The sequence below is a fragment of the Sporisorium graminicola genome, chromosome SGRAM_7 (genome assembly GCF_005498985.1).
Source record: "Sporisorium graminicola strain CBS 10092 chromosome SGRAM_7, whole genome shotgun sequence".
In the NCBI taxonomy this organism is placed as follows: Eukaryota; Fungi; Basidiomycota; class Ustilaginomycetes; order Ustilaginales; family Ustilaginaceae; genus Sporisorium; species Sporisorium graminicola.
Genome location: NC_043737.1, coordinates 435,410 through 457,462, shown reverse-complemented (window position 1 = coordinate 457,462; position 22,053 = coordinate 435,410). Strand labels below are relative to the sequence as shown.

General features: G+C 56.9%; 6 protein-coding genes across 6 annotated transcripts; 3 read left to right on the top strand and 3 right to left on the bottom strand.

Moving 5' to 3' along the window:
* Positions 1-1,470: 1,470 nt before the first annotated feature.
* Positions 1,471-2,587, top strand: EX895_005607 (uncharacterized protein; the record flags this gene model as incomplete). Its single annotated transcript, XM_029886199.1, has 2 exons — positions 1,471-1,510; positions 1,728-2,587. The coding sequence occupies 2 exons, from the start codon at positions 1,471-1,473 to the stop codon at positions 2,585-2,587; spliced, it is 900 nt and encodes a 299-aa protein (XP_029737430.1).
* A 1,503-nt stretch (positions 2,588-4,090) lies between these two features.
* EX895_005606 (uncharacterized protein) lies at positions 4,091-9,103 on the top strand (the record flags this gene model as incomplete). The annotated part of the gene is made up of 1 exon (XM_029886198.1): positions 4,091-9,103. One exon carries the CDS (start codon positions 4,091-4,093, stop codon positions 9,101-9,103), a length of 5,013 nt encoding a protein of 1,670 aa, XP_029737429.1.
* Positions 9,104-11,274: 2,171 nt separating this feature from the next.
* EX895_005605 (uncharacterized protein) lies at positions 11,275-12,777 on the top strand (the record flags this gene model as incomplete). Its single annotated transcript, XM_029886197.1, has 1 exon — positions 11,275-12,777. The coding sequence occupies one exon, from the start codon at positions 11,275-11,277 to the stop codon at positions 12,775-12,777; it is 1,503 nt and encodes a 500-aa protein (XP_029737428.1).
* Positions 12,778-13,339: 562 nt separating this feature from the next.
* On the bottom strand, positions 13,340-14,902 carry EX895_005604 (uncharacterized protein; the record flags this gene model as incomplete). Its single annotated transcript, XM_029886196.1, has 1 exon — positions 13,340-14,902. The coding sequence occupies one exon, from the start codon at positions 14,900-14,902 to the stop codon at positions 13,340-13,342; it is 1,563 nt and encodes a 520-aa protein (XP_029737427.1).
* A 310-nt stretch (positions 14,903-15,212) lies between these two features.
* On the bottom strand, positions 15,213-16,214 carry EX895_005603 (uncharacterized protein; the record flags this gene model as incomplete). Its single annotated transcript, XM_029886195.1, has 1 exon — positions 15,213-16,214. One exon carries the CDS (start codon positions 16,212-16,214, stop codon positions 15,213-15,215), a length of 1,002 nt encoding a protein of 333 aa, XP_029737426.1.
* A 1,310-nt stretch (positions 16,215-17,524) lies between these two features.
* Positions 17,525-21,304, bottom strand: EX895_005602 (uncharacterized protein; the record flags this gene model as incomplete). Its single annotated transcript, XM_029886194.1, has 1 exon — positions 17,525-21,304. One exon carries the CDS (start codon positions 21,302-21,304, stop codon positions 17,525-17,527), a length of 3,780 nt encoding a protein of 1,259 aa, XP_029737425.1.
* Between the last annotated feature and the right edge of the window lie 749 nt (positions 21,305-22,053).

Genomic DNA, 22,053 nt, shown 5'->3' with positions numbered 1-22,053 from the left:
TATTGGCTCTGAGAAGAGCAGCAGCTGGCCAGTGTGAGAAGAAAATAGCGAATGCAGCCGTCACGACAGGACAACAAGAAACGAGAGAACGGCTTCCAGGCAGAGCGAAGGAGCAAAACGAAGGATTGAAGACAGAAGAGCGAATAAGTGAAGCGGAGAGCAGAGACGGAGAGAGGGCGCAAAGCTTTGTTCGTTGGTCGTCGTCGTCCTGGCTCGCCTTTGGCTCGTTTCGTGTGAGAGCGACTGACAGCCAAACAGGCCGTTGCAGGACCATTACTTCCTTCCCACTCCTCCTTACCCTACGCTTTCGGTGTTTAGTTTCCTACACCTAATTCCTATCACGGAAAGTACGTGTCATCGTCCCAGCGACCAGAAAATCACGCCCCCGCAGACGCCGTCTCAACAACGACAGCAACACCAGTCCAACCCTGCTGCCAGCACATCTAGTGTCGACGTTGAACACGGTAGAACGACGTCAGATTGCTCCTCGATCTCTGCCACGCCAGCGTCCAGTTCTCTTCGACTACTACCTTGCTTCTATCCACGCGGGTAGCCAGGAAAGGTAGCACAGAATTGCGATTCGAAAGCAAAGCTACGATTATCTCCAGCGCAGCGAGCAAACTGCATCTTTATTGCGTACGACATTTTGCCGTTACGTTGATTGAATCGATATCAAGGACCATCATAGCGAGCAGTCGGCAGTCTAGTTCGACAGTGTCTGCATTGTTCCGGCATCAGCATCACCCTTTCTGTTTAGCAAACATCCAACTGACTCGCTCTCGTTCTCGTATCCATCATACATTCCTGTTTCTGTCAACCTCTTGCGACGTTTTATTACCGCCTCGTCCAGATTCTGCCCGCGTTCAGCTCCTTTTTGAGAAGGTTAGTACATCATACCAAATACTTTCCCTCGACCACGTTCGGCAGTATGTTCTCGTGACATCCTGTCCACCCGCCGTCGTCCGATAATGTGCAGTGAGCACACTTCCACCTGGAGTTCAGAACCAACGCTTGCGTTTGCAATGTGTTGAGGCTCAACGATACTTTATTCACAAGTGGAAGAGACCGTCCGTCGCTGTGAAATGGCATCATAAACCGCAGTGTATCCGTTGCTTTCCTGGTCAAAGGCGCGTTGGCTCGTTAGAACCATCCTCCGATCAGTGCTTGGAACACTAGGGGCCTCCTGCGTCCACCTCACTGCATCATAGAAGGGCACACGACACGGGATATGTCTCGAAAGCTGTTCGATAAAGGCACTCGTCGCTGTTTGGAAAGCAAAGCTCAGAGCAGGACAAACGGTGGTCCGGCCTTTCGTGGTTCTCATCGCTTCCATCGGCACAAGGCAGCAATGGGGTCTTCCGTACCACTCGAGGAGAGAACATCATCCACTGACATCGAACCATGCACACATCACCTGTCCATTTCATCGCTACAGTCTACGCCTGAAAGGATCAAAGACGACCGCACGCAATGTCGGTCGCAAACAAGAACCCTTTCGCCATCCTTGGTGGTAAGTGTTAGAGCATTGCACCCATCTGGTACAAGTTGCCAGCAGCGGGGAAGCTCTGCTGCCGTGCAGATCCGCTAAACTCGTTCAGCTCAGGTGGGCTGCAACCTCGAGCCTTCTCTGTGAACTCTGTCCTCTGTAACGCGCAAGCGCTATGGCACTATCAGAAGAGCTCTAGATCCTGACTTTCTCATCCTTTCCATCTGATTGCAATCACCAGACGACGGCGAGGACGTCGCCGCCCCCAGGGCCGCTCCCGCCAAGGCCGCTGCCCCCGCCGCTACCCCCGCTGCCCAGCGCAACATCCCCGGTGCCGGCAACCAGCGCCGCGGTGGCGCCCGCAACGGTGCTCCCCGTGCCGCTGCCGGTGCTGACGCCGTCGAGGGCGAGCAGCAGAAGGACGCCCGTGCTAGCCGTCCCCGCAACGGTGAGAGCCGCGGCCGTGGTGGCCGTGGTGGTCGTGGCCGCGGTGCCCCCCGAGGCCGTGCCTTCGACCGACACTCGCAGACCGACCGCGTCGACTCGCAGAAGGCTGTCGCCCAGGGCTGGGGCGGTGAAGACGGCAAGAAGGAGCTCGACAACGAGGAGAAGGCCGAGGCTGACGCCAAGGCTGAGGGTGCCGAGGCCGTCGCCGCTGGTGCTGCCGCTACCCCCGCTGAGGCTGAGAAGGTGCCCGAGGAGGAGGAGGACAAGACCATGACGCTCGACCAGTACCTCGCCTCGAAAGCCGGCAAGAAGCTCAACATCGAGAACAAGGCTCCTCGTGAGGTTTCGGGCGACGACTCGGCCTGGGCCAAGCTGACCAAGCACGAGAAGGAGGAGGCCGACTACTTCGCCTCGACCAAGACCCAGAAGCCCAAGACGAGCAGCAAGAAGGAGGGCAAGCAGCTCCTCGACATCGAGCAGACCTTCAACCAGCCCGCTGTGCAGCGCAGCAGCCGTGGCGGTGCCCGTGGCGGCAACCGTGGTGCTCCTCGTGGTGAGCGTGGCGCCGGCCGTGGCCGTGGTGGCCGTGGTGGCCGTGGCAACAACGCCTCGGTCAACCTTGCCGACAAGAACGCCTTCCCCTCGCTTGCCTAGATCTAGGTCGTTGCGAGAGGAAACCAGGCGACCAGCACTCCGAAGCTGCTGCCAAACTCCCTTTTAAAAGCGGGAACCTGTGCGTTCTTCCACTTCCACCGCAAGACGCTCATGGTTTTCATGCTCCTTTATTTGACGTACACCGCTTTCCTCCGATTCCAGGGAGCTTCTCCTCTCGTCCCACCCGCGCCCAAGCAGCGGATATCGGGGCGCGAGGAAGCCTTTCTCTGCGAATCAACACCCAAAACCGACCCACCTATCGAAAACATGTTCTGCGCCCTACATATGCGTCACCTGACCCAACACCCCCAAAAAAGCAGATTGTATTTTCCCTTTTATTCTTTCACGCTCTCTCTCCTCGTTGTGATGTTGTCTTGCTGTTGCCTCGAAGAGATTGACATTCCGGACCATGCTTTAAGTAGAGCTTTTGTGTTGGTAGTGACGGCAGCGACTCTTTCCTAGTGAGGAACCAATGCCACCATGCCTGATCGGTGCTGCAGAGTGCTATGAGACCACCTTTTATTAAAGGCTCCGTTGTGGTCGCCATCGATACAGCAAATGCGGCAGAAGGAATTGCTCGCCGCCCCCGAGAAAGTTGAGGTAGTTTGACCACGGTTGCTGCACGTTTTTGACGTGATTGTTGATTAACGAGTGTCAGCGGGGCTTTGAGCATGCACTTGAGGATGTGAGCATCCGGCGCCTCCCAAGAGACAAAGCACTCGCTCGCTGCCCCATCAAAGAGCTTGGAGAGACCGCGGCAAGGACCTCCTCCTGTTTCAGGGTCACAGAAGTTGCCGCAGAGAAGCGGGGCGTTCGGTGAAGTACGCCATGGTCTTACTCAGCTACTGTAGCTCGAGATTTTACCTGACAGTTGCCATCTCTGCCTTTCTGGACAGCCGGGTCGGTGTGACAGGCAAGACCGCGGTTGGACGCGTCTTGACTGTTTAGGGGTTCATGCAAACTCGGGTCTAAACTGCAGATTCACCTTTTCAGGTGTTGGACTCTAGCCTGGCTGTGGAGCAAGCAGAGAGAGAAGTTGATTTTGGATTGTGCTGCAGCGCCTGTATTAAAAAATAGGGGCCAAAAACCCGACATGCAGGGCGACTGCGAAAGCTGCCAATTGTGCGTTTGAGTTGCTTCGGAGTTGGTTTGTGTTCCACTCGCTTGCTCTCTCGCTCACTGCCTTTGCTTTTCCTTGGGGGACCGTCGTCAAACAGCTTTCTCGTCGTCCTTTCCTTCCGTTCTTACTTCCAACTCGGTGACCACTCGACTCGACACGATTCGATTCGATACGTTCCATAGCGCCTGGCGCTTTCGCACGTAGAGCTGACGATCAGCTTGGTAAACAGGCTCGGCGACACCTCGACTCCAATCTTGTCCTAGACACCCATCACCCATTACGATCCCTGACGAACTTTCACGAGACTCAGACTAGCAACGAACCATCAAACGAGCTCCCATCCTCATTCTGAATAGCATCATATCCTTCACGTTGTTCCCGTCATGTTCGCGCCGCCCAGTCCGCATCCTTCCAGCCGCCCTGCCTCGGCAGCGGCACACCACGCCCACTCGCATCAGCAGCCGTGCGAGCGATCCATCTCACGCAGCAACTCCTTCTCCTGGAAGCCAGAGCTGGGTCTGCCACCACCTCCCAGCGAAATTGATGCTCTTGGCGACTCTCTCAATCATGCTCTCGTCCACTCCCGACCCGCGTCTCGCGCCCAATCGGTTTCCCCAGCTGCACGCTTCCCATCTCGCTACGACCTCGAATTCGGCGGTCTCGAGGACCCAACAGAGAATCGCGACCGCATGCAAGACCACATGAACATGGTCACCAAGCATCCCAAGGTCAAGATCGATGTGATCCTCTCAAGCAATATCTTTGAGGCAGGCGCTACCATCAGCGGCAAGGTCGAGCTCACGTGCACGACAAGCCAGAGACTCCGCCTCGGTCAAATTGCTGTCGAACTCGAAGCTGTCGAGCAGCTAACCTCGCGGGATCATGCAGCTACCCAGCTTTTTCTCTACAATCGCACCATGTTTCAAGGCGACAACTTGCCCCCGTCCAATGCTGTCTTGCCAGCAGCTCCCGTCAACGGCTACTGGACCGCCCGCAAAGGTCGCACCTCATTCCCATTCAGCTTCCAACTCCCTTCCTCCGCCCCGTCCTGCGTCACTTTTGCAGGCAACGCATCGCTTCGTTACGGTCTCAAAGCAACTGTTCAGACGTGGTATAACGACGAAAAGATGATTGTCACGGCTCGACGAGAGGCCTTTGCCCTGGAAAAGTGGGCTGACCAGCTTCATCCCCGATTCCGCGAGCCGGTCGACGTCGTCGGCGACACCCGTCTCTTCATGGGTGGCAACGGCGCCGTCTGGCTTGAAGCCGGTATCACAGAGCAGCTCTTCTGGGGCGGCGGTCAGCTCCACATCCGGTGCGGAATCAAGAACAACACCAAGAGACATCTTAGCGGCATCAAAGTGGCCCTCGCGCGACGACTCATCTTTCCCGTCGGCAGCGCTGAAGGCTTCCACGACAGCCCGGACAAGCTCTCTCTCGAGCCACGCATCACCGAGATCGTACACGACCAGATCTTCAAGGGTCGCGAGTACGAGTTTGCTCCCCATGCCGAGTCAGTCTGCACAGTGGCGGTTGATGTTCCGAGGGACCTCCGCACTATTCGCAAGACGCGGCTGTTCGAAGTGCGGACCTTCGCTTTCGTCAGTCTCTTGCTCGGCTCGTTCGCCAAGGATCTCACCACTGAAATCCCTATCTACGTCGCACACACTGCGAGTGGGCAGCTGCCTACCCACCGAGCCCCTGACCAGCTTCACACCGGACCTCCCATGCATTCGCTGCCTCAACGTCCTAATTCGTCCATGGGCCACGGCGCACACCACCATCTACACAATCTACACCATGGCCATCACGGTCTAGGGCAAACCCCTCACATGGACGCGGGCATGCTCGAAGTAGAACGTCTGGCCGCGGAGCGAGGTTGGTCTCCGGCGCCTGTCATGTCGGCTTCGGGACTGCACGCTGGAAGCTCAAGACCGGCTAGTACTGCGCCAAGCATGATCCAGCTGCCGTCCCAGGCCCAACCGTTCTCCATGAACCCAGATGGGCACCTGCAATGGAATCCAGCAGTCAACAGCTGGAATGCCAGCAGACTCATGTCACCTGCCGCCGCCGGTCACTCTATTCAGCGATCTGTCAGCGCTGCACCGGACGTCTTTCATAATGCGACACCCTCACGCTCATTTGCGTCGCCTATGGACCCGGTAGCAGTTTGGACGGCTACACAACGAGCCATGTCCACCTCTCCAGGCCCTGCCACTCTCGCCCAACATGCCAGTTTTGCTACCGCCACCCCTCCTCAGACCGCGGGCATGCCTTTCCCACAGGTCTCAAGTGCACCTACCGTCGATCGTCGAGGCTCTCTACCTGCTGCAGGGGCTCCTGGAGCAGGACCCTACGACGGCGGCTCGCTGCCTCCACACGCAGCATACCAAGGTGCGCCACAGGAGATCCTGCCGCCCATGCCCGAACCGCAAAGCATTGTTCACGCCAGTCCAAGCTTGCAACAGTACGCTGCTCCGCCACCTCAGCCGCAAAGCGCGCCGTACTCGGGAGGCGGAGGAGCGCCGTCCATCGCCGGTCTTGCAACGATTGAGGAGGATGGCGAGTCTCAGGCTGGCACCGTGAAGACTCTCCAGAAGCTGCCCACGATCGGCAAAACGAGCCCAAAGGGCGCGAATGGCAATAGCGTTTCGCGTAACAACATTGAGCATTTTGAAGCCATGGCTGAAGCAGAGGAGGACGAGGAAGAGGTCAAGAGGCAGATGATCGCTATGGGTATGCAGCCGGACGACGACGCCTTCGCTTCCACCGAACGCAAATCGCAAGTCGAAGCGGCAAAGGCACCCGCGCAAGCACCTGACTCGGTGCGTAATGCTTCGACTGGTAGACGCACGGAGGCATCCCACGCTTCTTCGGCGGGCACGTATAGGCCGAAGGCTAGCGACATTTTCCAGCTCGCCGCTACCGCAGAGCTTTCTGGAAGCCCTCCTGCAGTTCCTGCACAGAAGAGGAGCGAGCAGCTCGAGCCTTCAATGGCCAACCTTGAACGCTCGCAACCTCTCTCTCTTCACGTTACAGAGATCAAGCAGACCAGCGAAACGCGAACACCTGCAGCTCGTTCGGTGGTATCTCTGAGACGTTCGTCCTCGTCTCAGGGAATTGGTCTTCAAGCGCTCGAGACGAATCTGGTGCGATCCACCACGCCTAAGATCACGACAATGGCCAACGTGGCTCGAGCCGACAGCTCTTCCAGTCCTCTAGCGTCCGCGCCTGCCGTTTTTGACGATTCGACCAGGTCGCGCAAAAACAGCGCCTTGCGTGCGGCTGCGCTTGCTCGGGCAGAAGCCGAGCGCAAGAGTGCGGAAGAGCAAGTGCGTGCGGCGGTGGCACGCGAGAGGCAAGTGCAAGCCGAGCAGGTTCAGAAGGCGGCTGCTGCAGAAAAAGAGTATGCACAAAAGGAAGCTGCTACATTGCGTGCCGCCGAGCAGCAGAAGTTGGAGCGCGAAGGAATCGCGGAGCGTGCGCGCCAGCAACGCGAGCTACGAGAGCAACAGGAAAAGCAGCGACTCAAGGCGGAGGCTGAGCGCATCCAAAGGGAAGAGGATATGAAACGTCAAGAGCAAGACGAGATGAAGCGACGATCGCGCAAGGAAACAGAAGCAGAAGCTGCAGCTGCAGCTGTAGCTATTCAGGCTCAGGCTGTGTCAGAGCCTGCCAAAGAATCACGCCACTTGGCAAACATTCCAGCCATCGATAACAACAAGACTGCTGGCTCCATCGCGCCGTGCGTGCCTTCCAAGACGACAGCGCCGATCCTGGCCGCGCCTAGCAGAACGAGCGACCAAGACCGTATCGCGCTCAAGCAGCAAGCCGTACACCGTATCGATGGCTGGCTCTCCAAGGCCGCGAGCCCCAATCCGTCGCACATGAACTCGCCAGGTACACCCAGCGCCTCGGTGCTCTCAGTGATGCGAAAGGAAGAGCCCGACGTATCTGCCTTGCGTGTCGCTGAGGCTCGCTCGCCGTCACGGGTAATCAACCCGCTCTGGGAAGGCGAATCTTCTCGCTCTCCGCAAATGGGAAGTGCGATGCCAAAGTCGCGCACCATGGCTGATCTCGCTTCATCAAAATTGTCTGCTGCAGCAGCGGAAGCAAGTCAACTAGACGAAGAACCGATCCCACAACTGTCGGCTGAGCTGAGAGCGCTCGTGGACGGCTCCGACATTCGACCCGCACGCAAGTCGGGAACAGCGCTCAAAGAGCATCCGATCAGCCGCCGCCTATCTGGCCTTGGATCGAGCGATAAAGCGAGCGCGGTGGTTGTGCCGAGTCCTTCTATCACGCAAACTTCGTCGTCACACGTCAAGCGCGAGCGTCACACTTCAATGCCATCGTGGCCTCGACCTGGCTTGCCCAACTTTGGCGCTGCTACGAATGCTCCTGCTGCTAGGCCTGCAGCTGCGGTTGCTCCTACCACCAACACCCCGAGCGCGATGGAACGTCGAATCTCTCGCAACCCCGAGGCACGCGAAGTTGGGATCCCATCGCGAGTGGAAAAATCGCTCATGGCGCCTACTCCGGAAATTACTACGCGGGGCAAAGAGGAGACGAGTTACGATGTACGATCTGCTCGTGGTGGTCGAGGAGGACGCGTTGCTTCCGTTGCACAGCTGTGGTCTACGATTGCTGGCGACGATGAGGTCGAGGCAGCAGATGCCAGTCGCGGATCTCTGGCAGCGCCTCAGGCAAGCTCGGAGCCTCGCTCTGCTTCGCCGTCCAACACGTCGACAGTCAAACCCAAGCCGCGACGATCATCGTCTGCGACGGGAGGTGCACCTGCCCTCGATTTCAGCATTAAGGCTATGAGCTCTTCATCGGCGGCCTCCATCGGCGTACCCACCATTGCTGCTACATTTGGAGGAGCTGCCAACACGACCAAGCCCGAAGCGCTCAAGAGCTTCACAGCTCCACAATTCCTCAACACCAGTGTTCCCAAGCCCGTGTTTGCGACGGTAGGCGACCAGGCTGCCAAGCCGGAGAAACGCCCACTTCCCAGACCAGTTCTGCAGCCGGGAGCAGTCCCTGCGCCGCAGTTAGTGCGCCCGACAGCCATGCGAGCACAAAAGGCGCCTGCTTCCGAACGAACTTCTTCGCGCAGGATCAGCACACAACTCCTCTCGACGTTTGAGAAGAGCACTACGACGGCCGCAGCGAAGGCAACAGAGCCAGACGCATCGGTGCGCGAAATGATGAGCAAGGTGGCAGTCGACTCGACCATCCTCGGCGCTCTTCAGACTGTAGATGGTGCCGGCGCACATGACATGTCGACTTGGCGATGCACTGATGGCTCAGAGATCAAGATGAGCGGTCGAGGCACGACCAAGGCGATCGGCGAGACGAAGCTCAAGAGCCTGAGAGCTGTGTGGGGCAGCTGAGGCGACCCTTTCCTTTTCTCGATAGCATTCTCATCTTTTCATATTTTTCTTTGACATCTTGCACATCATCATCAACGGACCTTTCTTGCACAATGACCAATCGTTTCGGACACAGCATCCTTCGCTCGCAGGGGTTTGAGTTGACCGATGCCAGTGAGTGGCCAGTGAGTGGCAGAGCGCGAAATCCGTTTGAAACTCGCCTTCGAAAAGAATTTTCAATGTGAATCACAGAGATTCAATTCCGCGTAACTTATATAGGAATAGCACAAAATGTTTCTGGCATCGAAGCTTGTTGTGCAGAGCAGCAAGAAGTCTAGTTCAGATGAAGCCCTATCGATTTGCCTCGTGCGTTCCTGCAGCTCACTTGCTGTTTTTATCGGTGCTCTCTCGGCCACTCTGTTTTTGTTGCGGGTCATTCGATTGCCTGATAATCCATTTCAAAAACCCTCGAGTCGACGAAACAATGCAGGCTGGCTGAACACAACGGTCCAAGTCCTTTCCTCTTAACCACCAACATCAGTTCTTCGCGCTTTTGAACTGCTACACTCAATCCGCCATGTTGTCAGTACACCAGGCCAACGCTTTGGTCTACTCGACCCTATGTGGTTTCATGCTGGTCGGCCTCTACGCCGGCTACAAGGTCCGCAACACCAACGATTTCTTGGCTGGTCTTCGAACGCAGAGTGGTACGTATTGCCTCTGATAGCTTAGTTTCACTCGATTTAGACCGACTGACTCTCTTTCTGACATCGGACGTCGTTGATGTGTTCTTTTGCCTTTCCTCGCTATAGTCTTCCCGCTTACGCTCAATTGGTTCGCTTCAAGTTAGTATCGTGGCTCGTACCCCACCCTATTTTGAAGTTTTTCTCTATACAACCCTCATCGTATCCCACCGCTGCGAACAGCGGACTCGAAGGAAGCGAGTGAGGCGACATGCAGCTGCAAGACCTACTACAGGTACGTTCCCTTCGCGAACCCCCATCTACTCGATCGTAATCGGTCTATGTCTCCCCTCTCCCTTGTCACCTCTGTGGCTCGACGCCTTTTCCCCCTGATTTGATTTTGGCCCTATGTGGCATGTCGGTCTCTATTGCTGCCGATCGAAACACTATGTGAGAAACGCCGATTCTCATTGCAAAATGGAGCGTCACCTAACCAATCTGCTCCAGCAGTACGCACATCATCAAGAACGACCTGCCCTGCAGTAGGATCAAGGACCAACTATATTCGCCGATTTCTCTTCGCAAGACGCAACGCGGACGTCACGCCTCACCAAGACCAAACTCAATCAGTTTGGCATCAGCTACGGGTGCTTGCGTGTCTGATCTGCATTCTCACCCTTGCTCAGTCGTTTGCCTCAGCGACAGTGAGATTGTAGGTCCTTGGGTTGGTTCGGTTTCGGCGTACAGCAGGATTCGCAGCTTGCTCGTACGTCAGACCACCGACTAGACGCGTTGGGCTGAGATCATACCGTCATTGGCATCCAGAGGCTTCCGCACTTGTCTGTCCCCATTCGCCAGTTCCCTGGCGATTTGGCAACACAGCAAACGGTGGGGGCCAGGATGCTGATATTACCTGATCGAGTTAGGACTCGCGAAGGGAATGCTGCATGCCTGCTTTTTCCATCCTATTCCAACTTGTACTCTCAACCTCTGTATCATCTCGACTGGTGGATGGATCAAACGAGAACTCTCGACGGTGTCTTTGGTGCTTCTCATCTTGCCTTCGCTCTAGTTGCGAAACGGGATGTTGGGGCGCAATGACACTGTCACTGCCTCCAAAAGCTGTCCCCGGTCAGGATCCCACCACTCTCCCCATCTCTTTTTCGCTTGACCGTTTCATGCTTGGTGCAAGACGTCGTCGCGGGCTCGATACTACGAGCAGAATAAGCAAGCAGATGGCCAGTTGTTCGGCACAGGTCTTCGTTGCAGGCGGCGTTGTACTGTTCAAGCGGAAGGTGCATCGTCACGAGTTTAGACGTTTACGTCTTTGCTCGGTGGAGCCGCGTAGGACACTTTCGCCTCGCCTCGCCTGCCGACCTTCTGGCTATAGCTTGCTTCATCTACACTCTACATGTCGAGCCGGCACGATGCTTGCCCATCGTCCGCTAACCTACATACTCACCGACCCGCTCTCCTTTATCCAATCTTCCCCGTTTTCTTTTCACAGACATGTCTTCATCGCTTCTGTTTGGCTACCCTCAGCTGGCTGTCATCCCCAACGCCGGCGTGCTCGGTCTCGTTGCCTACTGCTTTGCCACTGTCGCACCTCTTTGGTTCTTCGCCTGGCTCGGACCTCTGATCAGACGTGTCTGCCCTGACGGCTTTACGCTATCCGAGTATATTCGACGCCGCTTCGGATGGCCAGTCGGTGTTCTGTCCGGTCTCATCTTTGTTGGATTCATGTTCTGCTTCATGCTGGTCGAACTCAACACGTATGGCTCTGCCGTCAACCTGCTTGGTGGCGTCAACCCCACCATTGCGGCCCTGATTGTTGCGATCAGCACCACCATCTACACGGCCTATGGTGGTTTCAAGGCTTCGCTCTGGACCGACAACGTCAATGCCGTAATCATTTTGATCTTCATTGTGATCGCTTCGATCGCCGTTGGCGTCAAACTCGACATTGACCATGCTCGCGTTGAGTCGTCAGGTCTTCTCAAGCCGCAGAAGCTTGGTGGTGAGCTGTGGTACATCCTGCCCGCCGCTATCGTTTTTAGTCAGATGTTCAACCAGGGCTTCTGGCAGCGTGCTTTCGCCTCTAAGAACAACAAGACGCTCTACCTCTCGGTCATCTTTGCCACCATCCCCCTGTTTGCCGTCTGCATGCTCGTGGGCATGGCTGGCCCGTTGGCATGGTGGTCGGGTCTCTTCAACGGGCCTACCGACACAGATGATGGCTCCCTCACGTTCTTCTACATCCTCGCTACGCTGCCCAACTGGCTTACGGGCATCGTGATTGTGCTGTGCGGCTGTCTCAGCTCGTCGGCATACGACACGTTCCAGTCGGCTCAGATCTCGACGATCCAGAACGACGTGTTCTTGGGACGTGTCAACATTTGGTGGTGCCGTGCTATCCTGGTGCTCATCAACATTCCCTCGGTGGTGCTGGCCGTCAAGAACATTGACATTTTGGAGGTGTTCCTTATTGCCGATCTGGCTGCTATCGCCTGCATCCCCGCGTTCTTGCTCGGTCTGGTTCCCCAACTCTACTTCCTCAACGGCGTCGATGCTGTCGGTGGCGCAGTCGGCGGATTCTTCACGGTGTTCATCTTCGGAACCATCTTCTATGACAGCGCTTCGAAGGGCATCGCGCTCATCGGGCTACCTGAAGGACTGTATGTGACGGACTACAGCGTGCTCGGTGCCTTCTTCGCCGCACCCCTCGGTAGCTTGGGGTGGACGTTCGTGACGTGCGGTATCCGCGCAGGTGTGACGTGGGTCTACTGCCGTTACACAGGCAAGAAGTTCACCGTGTTCGAATACCGCGAATTCGACGTTTCCAAGTTCGCGCTTCCAGAAGATAGGCCTGCTGACTTCCACGGTATCCACGGCAGTGGCAACCCAAACGATGGGCACAAATTGGACGAGGGTTTGGAAGATGGCGCGCCGCAGCTGAAGAGGTACGCGTCGGAGGGTGCGTCTAGTGGCGAGCTGGTGCAGGCGCAGAAGTGAGCGCGTCAGCGCGGTTCGCTTGCGCTGCATCGAACGATTCGAGTTCAACACTTGAGCCACCCCACGCTTTTTACTCTCTTCGACTCCTTCCGGAGCGGGAGCTTTGATTGCGAGTTTCCACTCGCTCCAACTTCGACCCGTCCTCTACTTTGTGTCTTCTTCCTCACAGTCTTCGTTCTTCGACTTGAGTCTTTCAATCTGCCCCGGTCTGCTTTGTCGTGGATCGCCAACCGTGTTCGGTCCCAAAAAAGGATCTCTTTCGTCTGCGGAAAGGTCTTACCTCCCTCTGTTTGTCTCGCTTCCCCGTGGTTCTCAATGCCATAACATCCTCTTCTTTCTCAGACGTGTGTGCACAAGCTGGCCCTGAATGTCTGTGAGCTGCTGAGCGATCTGGGCGCGTTTCACAGTGCTCATTCTCTGACGCTGTGGAGCTGACACTCATTTCAATAAGAGTGCACAAGGTATGGCGGCTGCGCCTGCCATTCGGGTTGCAATTCCCACACTGATGCTCTAAAATATCAACTGTGAGTCACAGCTGTGTGTGAGGAGGTGACTCTTAGCGTCAGTCCAACAACCCTTGCTCGCGCTGCTCGCGCCTTACATCGAGCGCCAGATTCATCACGCGTCGAATCTCGGCCCACTCTGCGGCTTGTTTCGGATCGATGGTCGGTTCGTCTTCCTCTTCGTCTGCGCTGCCGTCCCCTTCCACCTCTCCGCGATGGCCTTGAGAGCCGGCAGGGGATCTGGCGCTCTCTGCACCCGCGGCCGCTGCTGCTGGCAAGGCGGCGGAGGTGAGCTGGATCGTAGAGTTCTTGGTGAGGGGACGGCGGGGACGGCGGGAGCCCGTAGCGAGCGAGGCGTAGCGCAGGATGTGGGAGAGTTCGCGTTCTCGTGTTTCAATGTCATCCTCGAGATCGTCCTCGGTTGCTGACGAGGTTGGGTTGGCGGCGGAGTCAGTAGATGCGGGATTGAAGCGCTGACCGAGGGTGTTTGGGACGTCGACTGTGTAGGGTGTTCTGGAGGGAAGGGCTGTTTTGACGTCGCTTGCTGCTACGGTTGCTGCTGCTGCTGCTGTGGTTGATGATGCTGAAGGTGCGGGCGTACCGTTTGTCTTGGTCCGCTCGATGATCGTCAGATCCCCTAAGAGGTTCGATATCCCCGCAACTTCCTTCTTCGCCTCTACGGCATTTGTCCTCGTCGCCGTCACGAGATCTGTCGAAGCCGGCACGCTGTCCAATAGCCCCTTAGTATCCTGCTCGCCGTTATCGAAGTGCACGCCGTGCTCGCGTTCAATATCCTCCAAAAGCTCGACCAGCTCGAATCCTCCAGCTGCCACCGATTGACTCGTAAGCTTCTGCCACTTCCCACCTAACGCTCCTCCACCTTTTGCGGGCTCGCCATCCAACAACCCAATCTCTTTGTCCGACAACACCCAGCGCAAGATCCACTCCGACCTCGCATAGCATGCCTTGCTGCAAAAGTAATCTCTCAAATCATCGTACGTATTCCCCGCCTCGCCCAGATCAAGATCCTCCACCGCTTTCACCGACTTGTTGCGCAAATTGATCCGGAATTTGCCCCGCCCCAACCCCATTTTGCCGGTGGAAGGCGAAGCGTTGTCGCACGGAGGGTAGGCACATTTACCCGCAAGTTTGCGCTCTTCGAGAATCTGGCCCCAAGACGAAGATGACAGGAAGAGAAGAGCCTTCTTGAGCTGCGGCAACGAAGGTTGTGAGTCGATGAGCTGCTCTTGGTAGTACAGGATGACGCGCTGGCGCTCTTGATTCGACAAAATGGAGGTGGTGAGCAGCTGGATATCGGTTGGCTGTATCGGCGAGTCTGCGTTGGTGCTCGAGTCAAGGAAGGGCTGCATTGCTTGAATTGCTGTTTTGCTGCGCAGACCGGAGGAAAGGATCCGGCTCGGAGTGGGGGATTCGGCTGAGGAGGTCGATGCAGAGGCTGAGGTTGAGAGGGTAGGGTCGGCCTTGAGACGCTCTTGCACCTTCATGGACGCCGCTGAGCCGGGTATGCGGTTGACATCGGTGGGCGCTTTGCGAAACTCAGGCCGGGTCGAAGATTCAGGCGGCCCGCCGCTGGCTGCGTTGACGTTGGATGTGCCGGCCATGTTGGAGATCTTCACGTTGATGGTAGTGAACGAGATGAAGAAGCACGGGAAGAAAAGGTGTCAAAGAGATTCGTCTTCAGGGTCCATTTTTTGTCCAAAGTGGAGTCGACTCAGCAGCGCGGAAAAATTCTCGACGAGTGTCACACGCACACGTTGTTGATGTTGGAGGAGCTGCTGGATTTTCTTAGTCTCTCTCAACGACACTCTGGGCAAGCCATACAGCAGCGCTGATCCTCGTCAGAGCACACACAGCGGGACACGACCCCGTCCTTTTCAATGTAAAGTAGGTAAGCTTGATTGAATCCCCCTCTCAAGACAGCAGCTCATCCAAACCCAAACCAGACAGCCCCTTCCTGCTCCTGTTCACCTTCCTCCCCACCAACCACGTGGCCACACTCGCCGCCGACAACATGCCCAAGGCCCTCAGCATCACCGCTACCACCAGCGCCCGCCTCACCGCACTGTAGAACGCACCCAACGCCATCCCGCTCCAGTTAAACTTGCGCTCCATCCGCGTGCCCACACTCGACTCCCATCCCCTCACCACGTTGCGGTAGCGCCAGCCAAAGAACCAAATCCAAAAGTTGACGTCTGGGTACGAGAAGCGCGGGAAGACCGAGGTGAGACTCGGTGCCAGAGCGTGCGATGCTGGTGGCGGATTGAGGTGGAATTCGTCCCTGACACGACCGATGACGCGGTTGACCGAGACGAGCGGGGACGAGACGAGCTCTGCAGTAGTTGGCATCGAGCTGGATGCAGCATCTTGCAGAGGTGGCACCGAGGGAAGTGTCGACCAGCTTCGAGACGGGGATGTAGGTTCGGCCGTAGGCGTGACGGGCATCAGGCCTCCAGAGCGGAACGACGAGTGGCTGTTGAATGTCGTCATGTGCGACAGGAGGTCGAGCGTCATCCCGAGCGTCAACCCCCACAGTCTCAGCTCTGGCCGTGCTTTGCCTTCCTCGACACGCGCAATGTACGATCCAGCCTTCTCTGTGCCGTAATTAGAGGCGTCGACCAGCAAGCCTGCCTCCTCGTCATTTTCGTCGTACTCCGCCACCGCCACCGGATCGTTGGGTAACAAAATACACTTGAAGTCCATCTTTCCCACGAGTGCTCGTAGCACCCATCGAACGAGCGGCGACTTTGGCGCCAGACGACTGCTGATATCCACCGACGTAGTACCCCACTTGGGCTTAGGCGTGTAGAGCAAAGAAAGCGGAATCCAGTGTGCCGAAGCAACCTCACTGGGCTGCAGGTCCGGCAGCGGGCTGAACGGCGATGTCTGCACGAAGACGTATGGCGAGAGCACCATAAGTAGACGCTTGCCCAAGCTTGTGGTGATCTCGCGGTCGTCGAGCTGACCCACACAGGAGAACTCCTTTTCGGCCAGATCGATGCCGACTTCCTCCCACGTCTCGCGCATTGCCGTGTAGAGACCATTCTCGTCGCCTTCTTCCTTTCTTCCACCGGGGAATGCGACGTGCGCAGACCAGTTGTCGCCGATCCGCGCCGCTCGCTTGATGTACAGGATTTCGGGCGTTCCTCGTTGCACCCAAGGCTGCTCAAAGAAGCTGCTCAGTGTCGAAGAAAGGTCAACCGAGGCGACGCTCTCTGCGAGTGTAGAGATGCCTGCATTCGGCGTTTGCCCGAGCGATGCCTGCGAGACATGGACACCCGAGTTACCCAGATCGTGGCTGCTGCCGCTGGCGTCGATCGGATGCTGCTGTGCTCCGGCATGTTGGGCTTCTGGATCGTGATGCTGCGCAAGCCACGCCTCATCTTCGGGTGTAGGTCGAACTCTCAGAAGAATCGCAACTGAGGCTCGGCGAGGTTGCGTTGGCGGGCTGGCAATGACTCGTGGCGGAATGCGTGAGATGCGAAGAAGCGCATGCGACAGATGCGTCAAGATGGCGCTATTGCTGTTGACGCTTGATGAAGCCATGGTGGGCGTGGAGAGGGTCCTTTTCGAGATCGAGCTTGGCAGCCTGGGGTACGACTGGAATCGTGCAGCAGCGTTTGAAGGGAAGAAAGGTGTCGAGAATCGGACAACGGCTGCAAGCCGTCCCGTGGTGAAAGCTAGTTCGAGTATGGCTGCGATGATGCGATGTAGGTAAAAGCGAGCATACGATGCTGTTGTGTGGCGAACTTGGACGCCCAAAAGTCGACTCCGGAGAAGTGGGCTGCGAGAGACTTGCGGGGTTGATCAGAGATGTTGTGGCTTGGAGTCAACCCAAGTGTTGGGCATAGTCTGACCGTGAAAAAATCGATTGCAGCCAGAATTCCAAGTCCCGCACGTCCCTCGATGGGCAACCCCGCCTTGCTCGCAGACACACCTCCCACCTTGACTTCCCGCGTTATTTCCCTTTTAGCCTGCGAGCGTGACAACCTGTCAAGACCGATTACCGCACAAGCCGGCCTTTCCGATGGCTCGCTCCACAGATCCGGCAACACAGACACATAGCCGGTGGTGTTGCGCCGTTTACTTCCAATCGATACACCTTACCGCTCGCAAAGCAGTCTCACTGTTTTCGTCTGTCCTTTACACACCGCACGTTTGTCTGAATAGTATTCATGCAAAGCTGAACAAACGGAATACACAATGCGACCGCACCTTCTCATACATCACTCTTCGTCTTCGTCCTCGTTGTCGAAGATCGCCAGTCTGCGCTTCTTTGCAGACACCCGACTCGAGATCCTGCTATCGGCTTCGGTCGTTGTTTCTGCCAACTCCTGCGACGGTAACGACAGCACGTCATCTTCGTCCTCGTCACTGTCGGCAAGGAAAAGCCGCTTGGAGTCCACTCGTCGGTTTGTGCGCTGGCTCGCGTCCTGCAGAGGCTCTGTCATCGTCTTGCCGCGATTCTGTTTGGCAGTGCGCAGAGCCTGAAGCGCAGAATACTTTCCATTGCCAGCCTGCTCTTGTGCGTCGTCGACAACCGAGCTCGTTGGTGGAGTGTCTCGGTCGTCCATCTCGTCTCGGTGCTCGTCGCTAGAGCTGTCTGCGTCAGCGTCCGGCTGCTGCGCTTGGGTGTTCTGAAATTCGCCCATGGCGAAAGCAAACTCGTCGTCGCTGTCATTGATAAAGTCTTGCTCCGTACGTCTGTTTTGCTTGCGTGAGCCGCCGCGCTTGGCAGTGGGCTTGGATCTCCTCTTGTTTCCGCTGCTTCCGAGCAGTCCGCCATCAGCCGCGGCGTCGTCGCCGCTAACGAGGTTTCGATTGGCACGAACACGGTCAAAGTAGTCGCCGTCGTCGTCCGAATCGCTCAGTCCGCCGTTCCAGCCATCGGGAAGATCAGCAGGATTGATCACTTCACCGTCTCCTTCTCCGCCGACTCGTGCCTTGCGCACACGCATCACGAGCGCTGTCAACTCTCGACCGTGCGTGTCTAGCGGCTCTCGGATGAATCGCTCGATGGCTTCGATCTTTTCTTTGAGGTGGTCCGGCAGGATCTCCTTGGGCACCGTCCACTTCCAATGCACCAGCTCGTCGTTGTTCGCCTCGAGGCCCGCGAGTCGGCACAGCAACTTGAGCTCCGGTAGCAACGATGCATCCGTGCGAAGCTCGTCATTGCCGCGGTAGGCGAGTTCGTAAGGCTGGAAACGCTCGGTGGATGACTCGTTCTGCTTTTGTAGCTCGCCGAGCAGCATCGCGTCGCTGCCGCCAGCACCGTTCTCATCGAGGATAGAGGTGGACGATTCTGCCTGGCGCTGCGCCTCTTCCTCTTCGTGTCGTGCAACGAGCTCAGTGCGCATGGCGCTCGCCATCTCCAACGCCGATTTGACCCACAGCACAGCCTGCATCTTTTCCTTCTTGAGTAACAACCCAACCGCGACTCCGATTTCTTCGTCTGGAGCCATGCCAGGACGCACGGCGATCTCGGCAGGCATCCTCGGTGGCTTTGGCTGACGAGGAGGCCGTTTACCCGTGTCGTAGATCGACTGCTCTTCAGGACTCAACTTGCTAAACTTGCGCAAAATGTAGTCCATCAGCTTCTTAAGATTCGGCGCCGACGTAGGTGCACGTGCTTCGAGGATCCTGATCGCGTCGCCGCTGATGACTTTCCGCAGAGCTGCTCGGTGGCCGGCAAGGAAGAATTGCCGGTAGTCGTTGGCCTTGATCGCGATTCGATGCATCACCGTCACGAGCTTGTTCAGTTGGTCTTCCACGTTGCCATAGTCCTGCCAGCGCCCCAAGTAGTCGATACAAGCCTTGGTCAGCTGCTTGGTGGCGAGCTTGCGCTGGAAGTCGGCAAAGCGGAACTCGCGCTCCGATCGTGTCTCCTGAAGCTGCTCCTTGATCTGTCTTGCTTCGTCTTCGTCGGCGTCCAGATCACCGTCTTGTCGAGAGCGGCGCACCTGCTTCTTAGCCTGCACGTACATGTGGTCTCGATTAGATGCGTAGCGCTCGAGCATCTTGGGCATGACATACGCGAAGTTGATGATTGTGTCGAGGAAGGCGAAGCTCTGCGTGGTGTAGGAGCGCACTATGGCATGACACGCATCCAGTGTCTCGCCCATGTAATAGAATTCAGCTTGCAGACCCTCGGCAACGTCCCTTTCCGTCTCCGTTTTGCTGCCAGCAAGCTCGTCGACAAGCCGAAGCAGCACGATCCAAAGCTGAACAGAGGCAACAAATTCGAGCCAGGATTTCGACTCTTGCGCCTGGATTGTGCGCACGAGCACCATGCGGAAAGCCCACGGCTCAAGCCATTGACTGACGAGCTCAAACGGCCACTCCTCCTCTGCCCCTTCGTACGTCCCTTCGCCTCGTGCCTTTACCGCTTCTTGCTGATCTGGGTCGAGAAGAGCCAGAGTTTCTTGAGTGGGGGCTGGCTGGGCGATTGCTGTTGTCTTGGCAACCTTGCGACGCGTTGCAGCAGTAGCGCGACGCGAAAGGAAGTACTCGAGGAAGAAGGCACCGAGTTGCATAATGCGGACGCGAGCTACGTCCAAGTCGCCAAGCTTGTCGCGCTCCGATCGAATATCCTTCAGAATCGACTTGGCCAAAGGCTCAAATCCGGACTGGACAAAGGTGTCGGCCCAACCTTGCAAGGTAAGAGCAGCATCAGCGGTCCAGTCGGACTTGAGTTTGGGTGCGCCCCTCTCTTGCGCATCCTTGCGCCTTTGAGCACGCCGTCTGCCTTTGTGCATCGCCTCGTCTGCCAGCTGTGCGACCGACTTGACCAATGCGGACTGGTTTCGGGCAACGCGACGCTCGCCATCCGGCCCGACGAAGTTGATCGTGGTACCGAAGCGCGAGTGACGCGTCGGTACCGTCCCCGAGGCTGATGCACGTTTCATCTTTACCTCTGTTGCCAGACTATCAGCCAGCGCGGAGCTCGGTCTCGCGGTGTGGGGGACTGTTTTTGATGAAGAGCCCACTGCACTTGTTCCGCTTCCATTTGCAATGGGATCGGAAGCTGATCTCGAAGTAGAGCCAGGTGCGACCTCGGCGATCTCCTTTACTTTGGTGCCGACAAAGATGTGAAAGATGCATTCGGATGTGATGGCATTCCACGCGTTGAAGTTGGGCGTCTCTGCGCTGCTGGCCAGCATGAGCAGTGTGTCGAGAATATGATGCTTGTGCATCGACAGGATGAGCTTGCTCTGCAAGTTGGCATTGGACAGCTGCTCGACGCTGCTGAGACTGGTGGTGATGGGATCGCGGATGGCAAGTAAGTTACGGAACAAATGCAGGCACATTCCAATGATGCCGGTGACGAGACTCGATCTCTGGTGTTGTTTTGTGGCCAAGTTGGGAAGCAAGAGGTAGCGCATGACGACGCCGAGCACGTCGTGCTGCTTGTCAAGAGACTGGCTGCGAAGGATGACGGATTTGTAGGCAATCAGGTGCTGGTCGAGTTTGGTGATCTCGCGGAGCTCGTCGGATTCGAAGCCTTGCTTTTCCTGTTCGCGGAGCTCTGCCACTCCATCAAAAGGCCAAGTCATTGCGGTGAGTAGGTCGGTACATGCCAGTGCGATGGCATCACCTTCTCTTCCTTGACCGGCGCTCTCGAGCAGAGCAGGCAGGATGAAGTTTTCGAGCACCTCGTTGTCTGCAAAGGCACGCGCCACCTTTCTGGTCGGATCGTCGTCATCGAGTTTCCAGAGCTTACGAAGCGAACGCAAGGCGCCAAGCGCGCGTGCTCCACGCTTCCATCGGGTGTAGACCTTGTCCTGTTCGTGGCTCTCGACCTCGTCCCCGTAGTCGTATTGGCCGATCTGCATGCAGAGATCCCTGGCGGCATCGCGGATCTCCTCTTTGTCCGGCTCATCGGCGTCGTCATCGATGTCATGGCTTGGATCGCCCCGATCACTCTCGCATCCATCTTCGCTGACGTCGGTTATGAACCCCTCGTCGCCTTCGAGGTCGTCGGAGTAGTAGTCGTTCTCGGACGCCATTTTGAAGGTTGGGGCCGGCCGCCGTAGCTTGGCTAGGTTCCCAGGATGCCGAAGAGATGAAACCTGGGAATCTTATACGGCGTTATCGAGTGGTATGTAAGATAGCGTTGCCTGAAATGATGGTGTGAGTCCAACGTCAAGAAGCCGAGGAAGGCCTGATTTGCTAAAGCTGAGCATTGGCAGACTTTTGAGTCGCGGAGCTGCAGCTCGAATCCAACACCACTTCGTTTCCACTCAACGCGACGCGCCTGGAACGCGTCGTCTCCAGTTCTTGTAATTTTTTGTGTGCACGTAGGGTCTAACAAATTCCACGCTTCCATCAAGCCTGGCCTTCGGCCTTGCTAGAGCTTGGCGCTCCGTTCTCCGCAGGTCTGCCTTCGTGAGCTCTGCCCTCTCGAGCCGCACCTCTCCGTGATGGAGGAGACGCTTCAACGGGGCGTTCTCGAAGCTATGGCAGTTCCAAGACTGCGTCTGATCGCTTGCTTCTGCATTTGGGTCATCCACGCCGCAATGTCGGACTTGATTCGCTTGAAAGGCGTCGTTTCCGCCTCATCGTGCGCTAGCTGTTTAGAGTGGGCCATCTCGTGTTCGCATGGCTCCTCCTGGGTGGGCATGGTAAAGTCCTTGGACACCAATGCATCACCCTGAGCAATGTGACGGACGGCTTTGCCTTCATTTGGGCGAAATTCCCGTCGGTCGACGCCGTGTACTGGCTGGGGAGGCAATGAAGCTGGTCTGGCCATTGATCT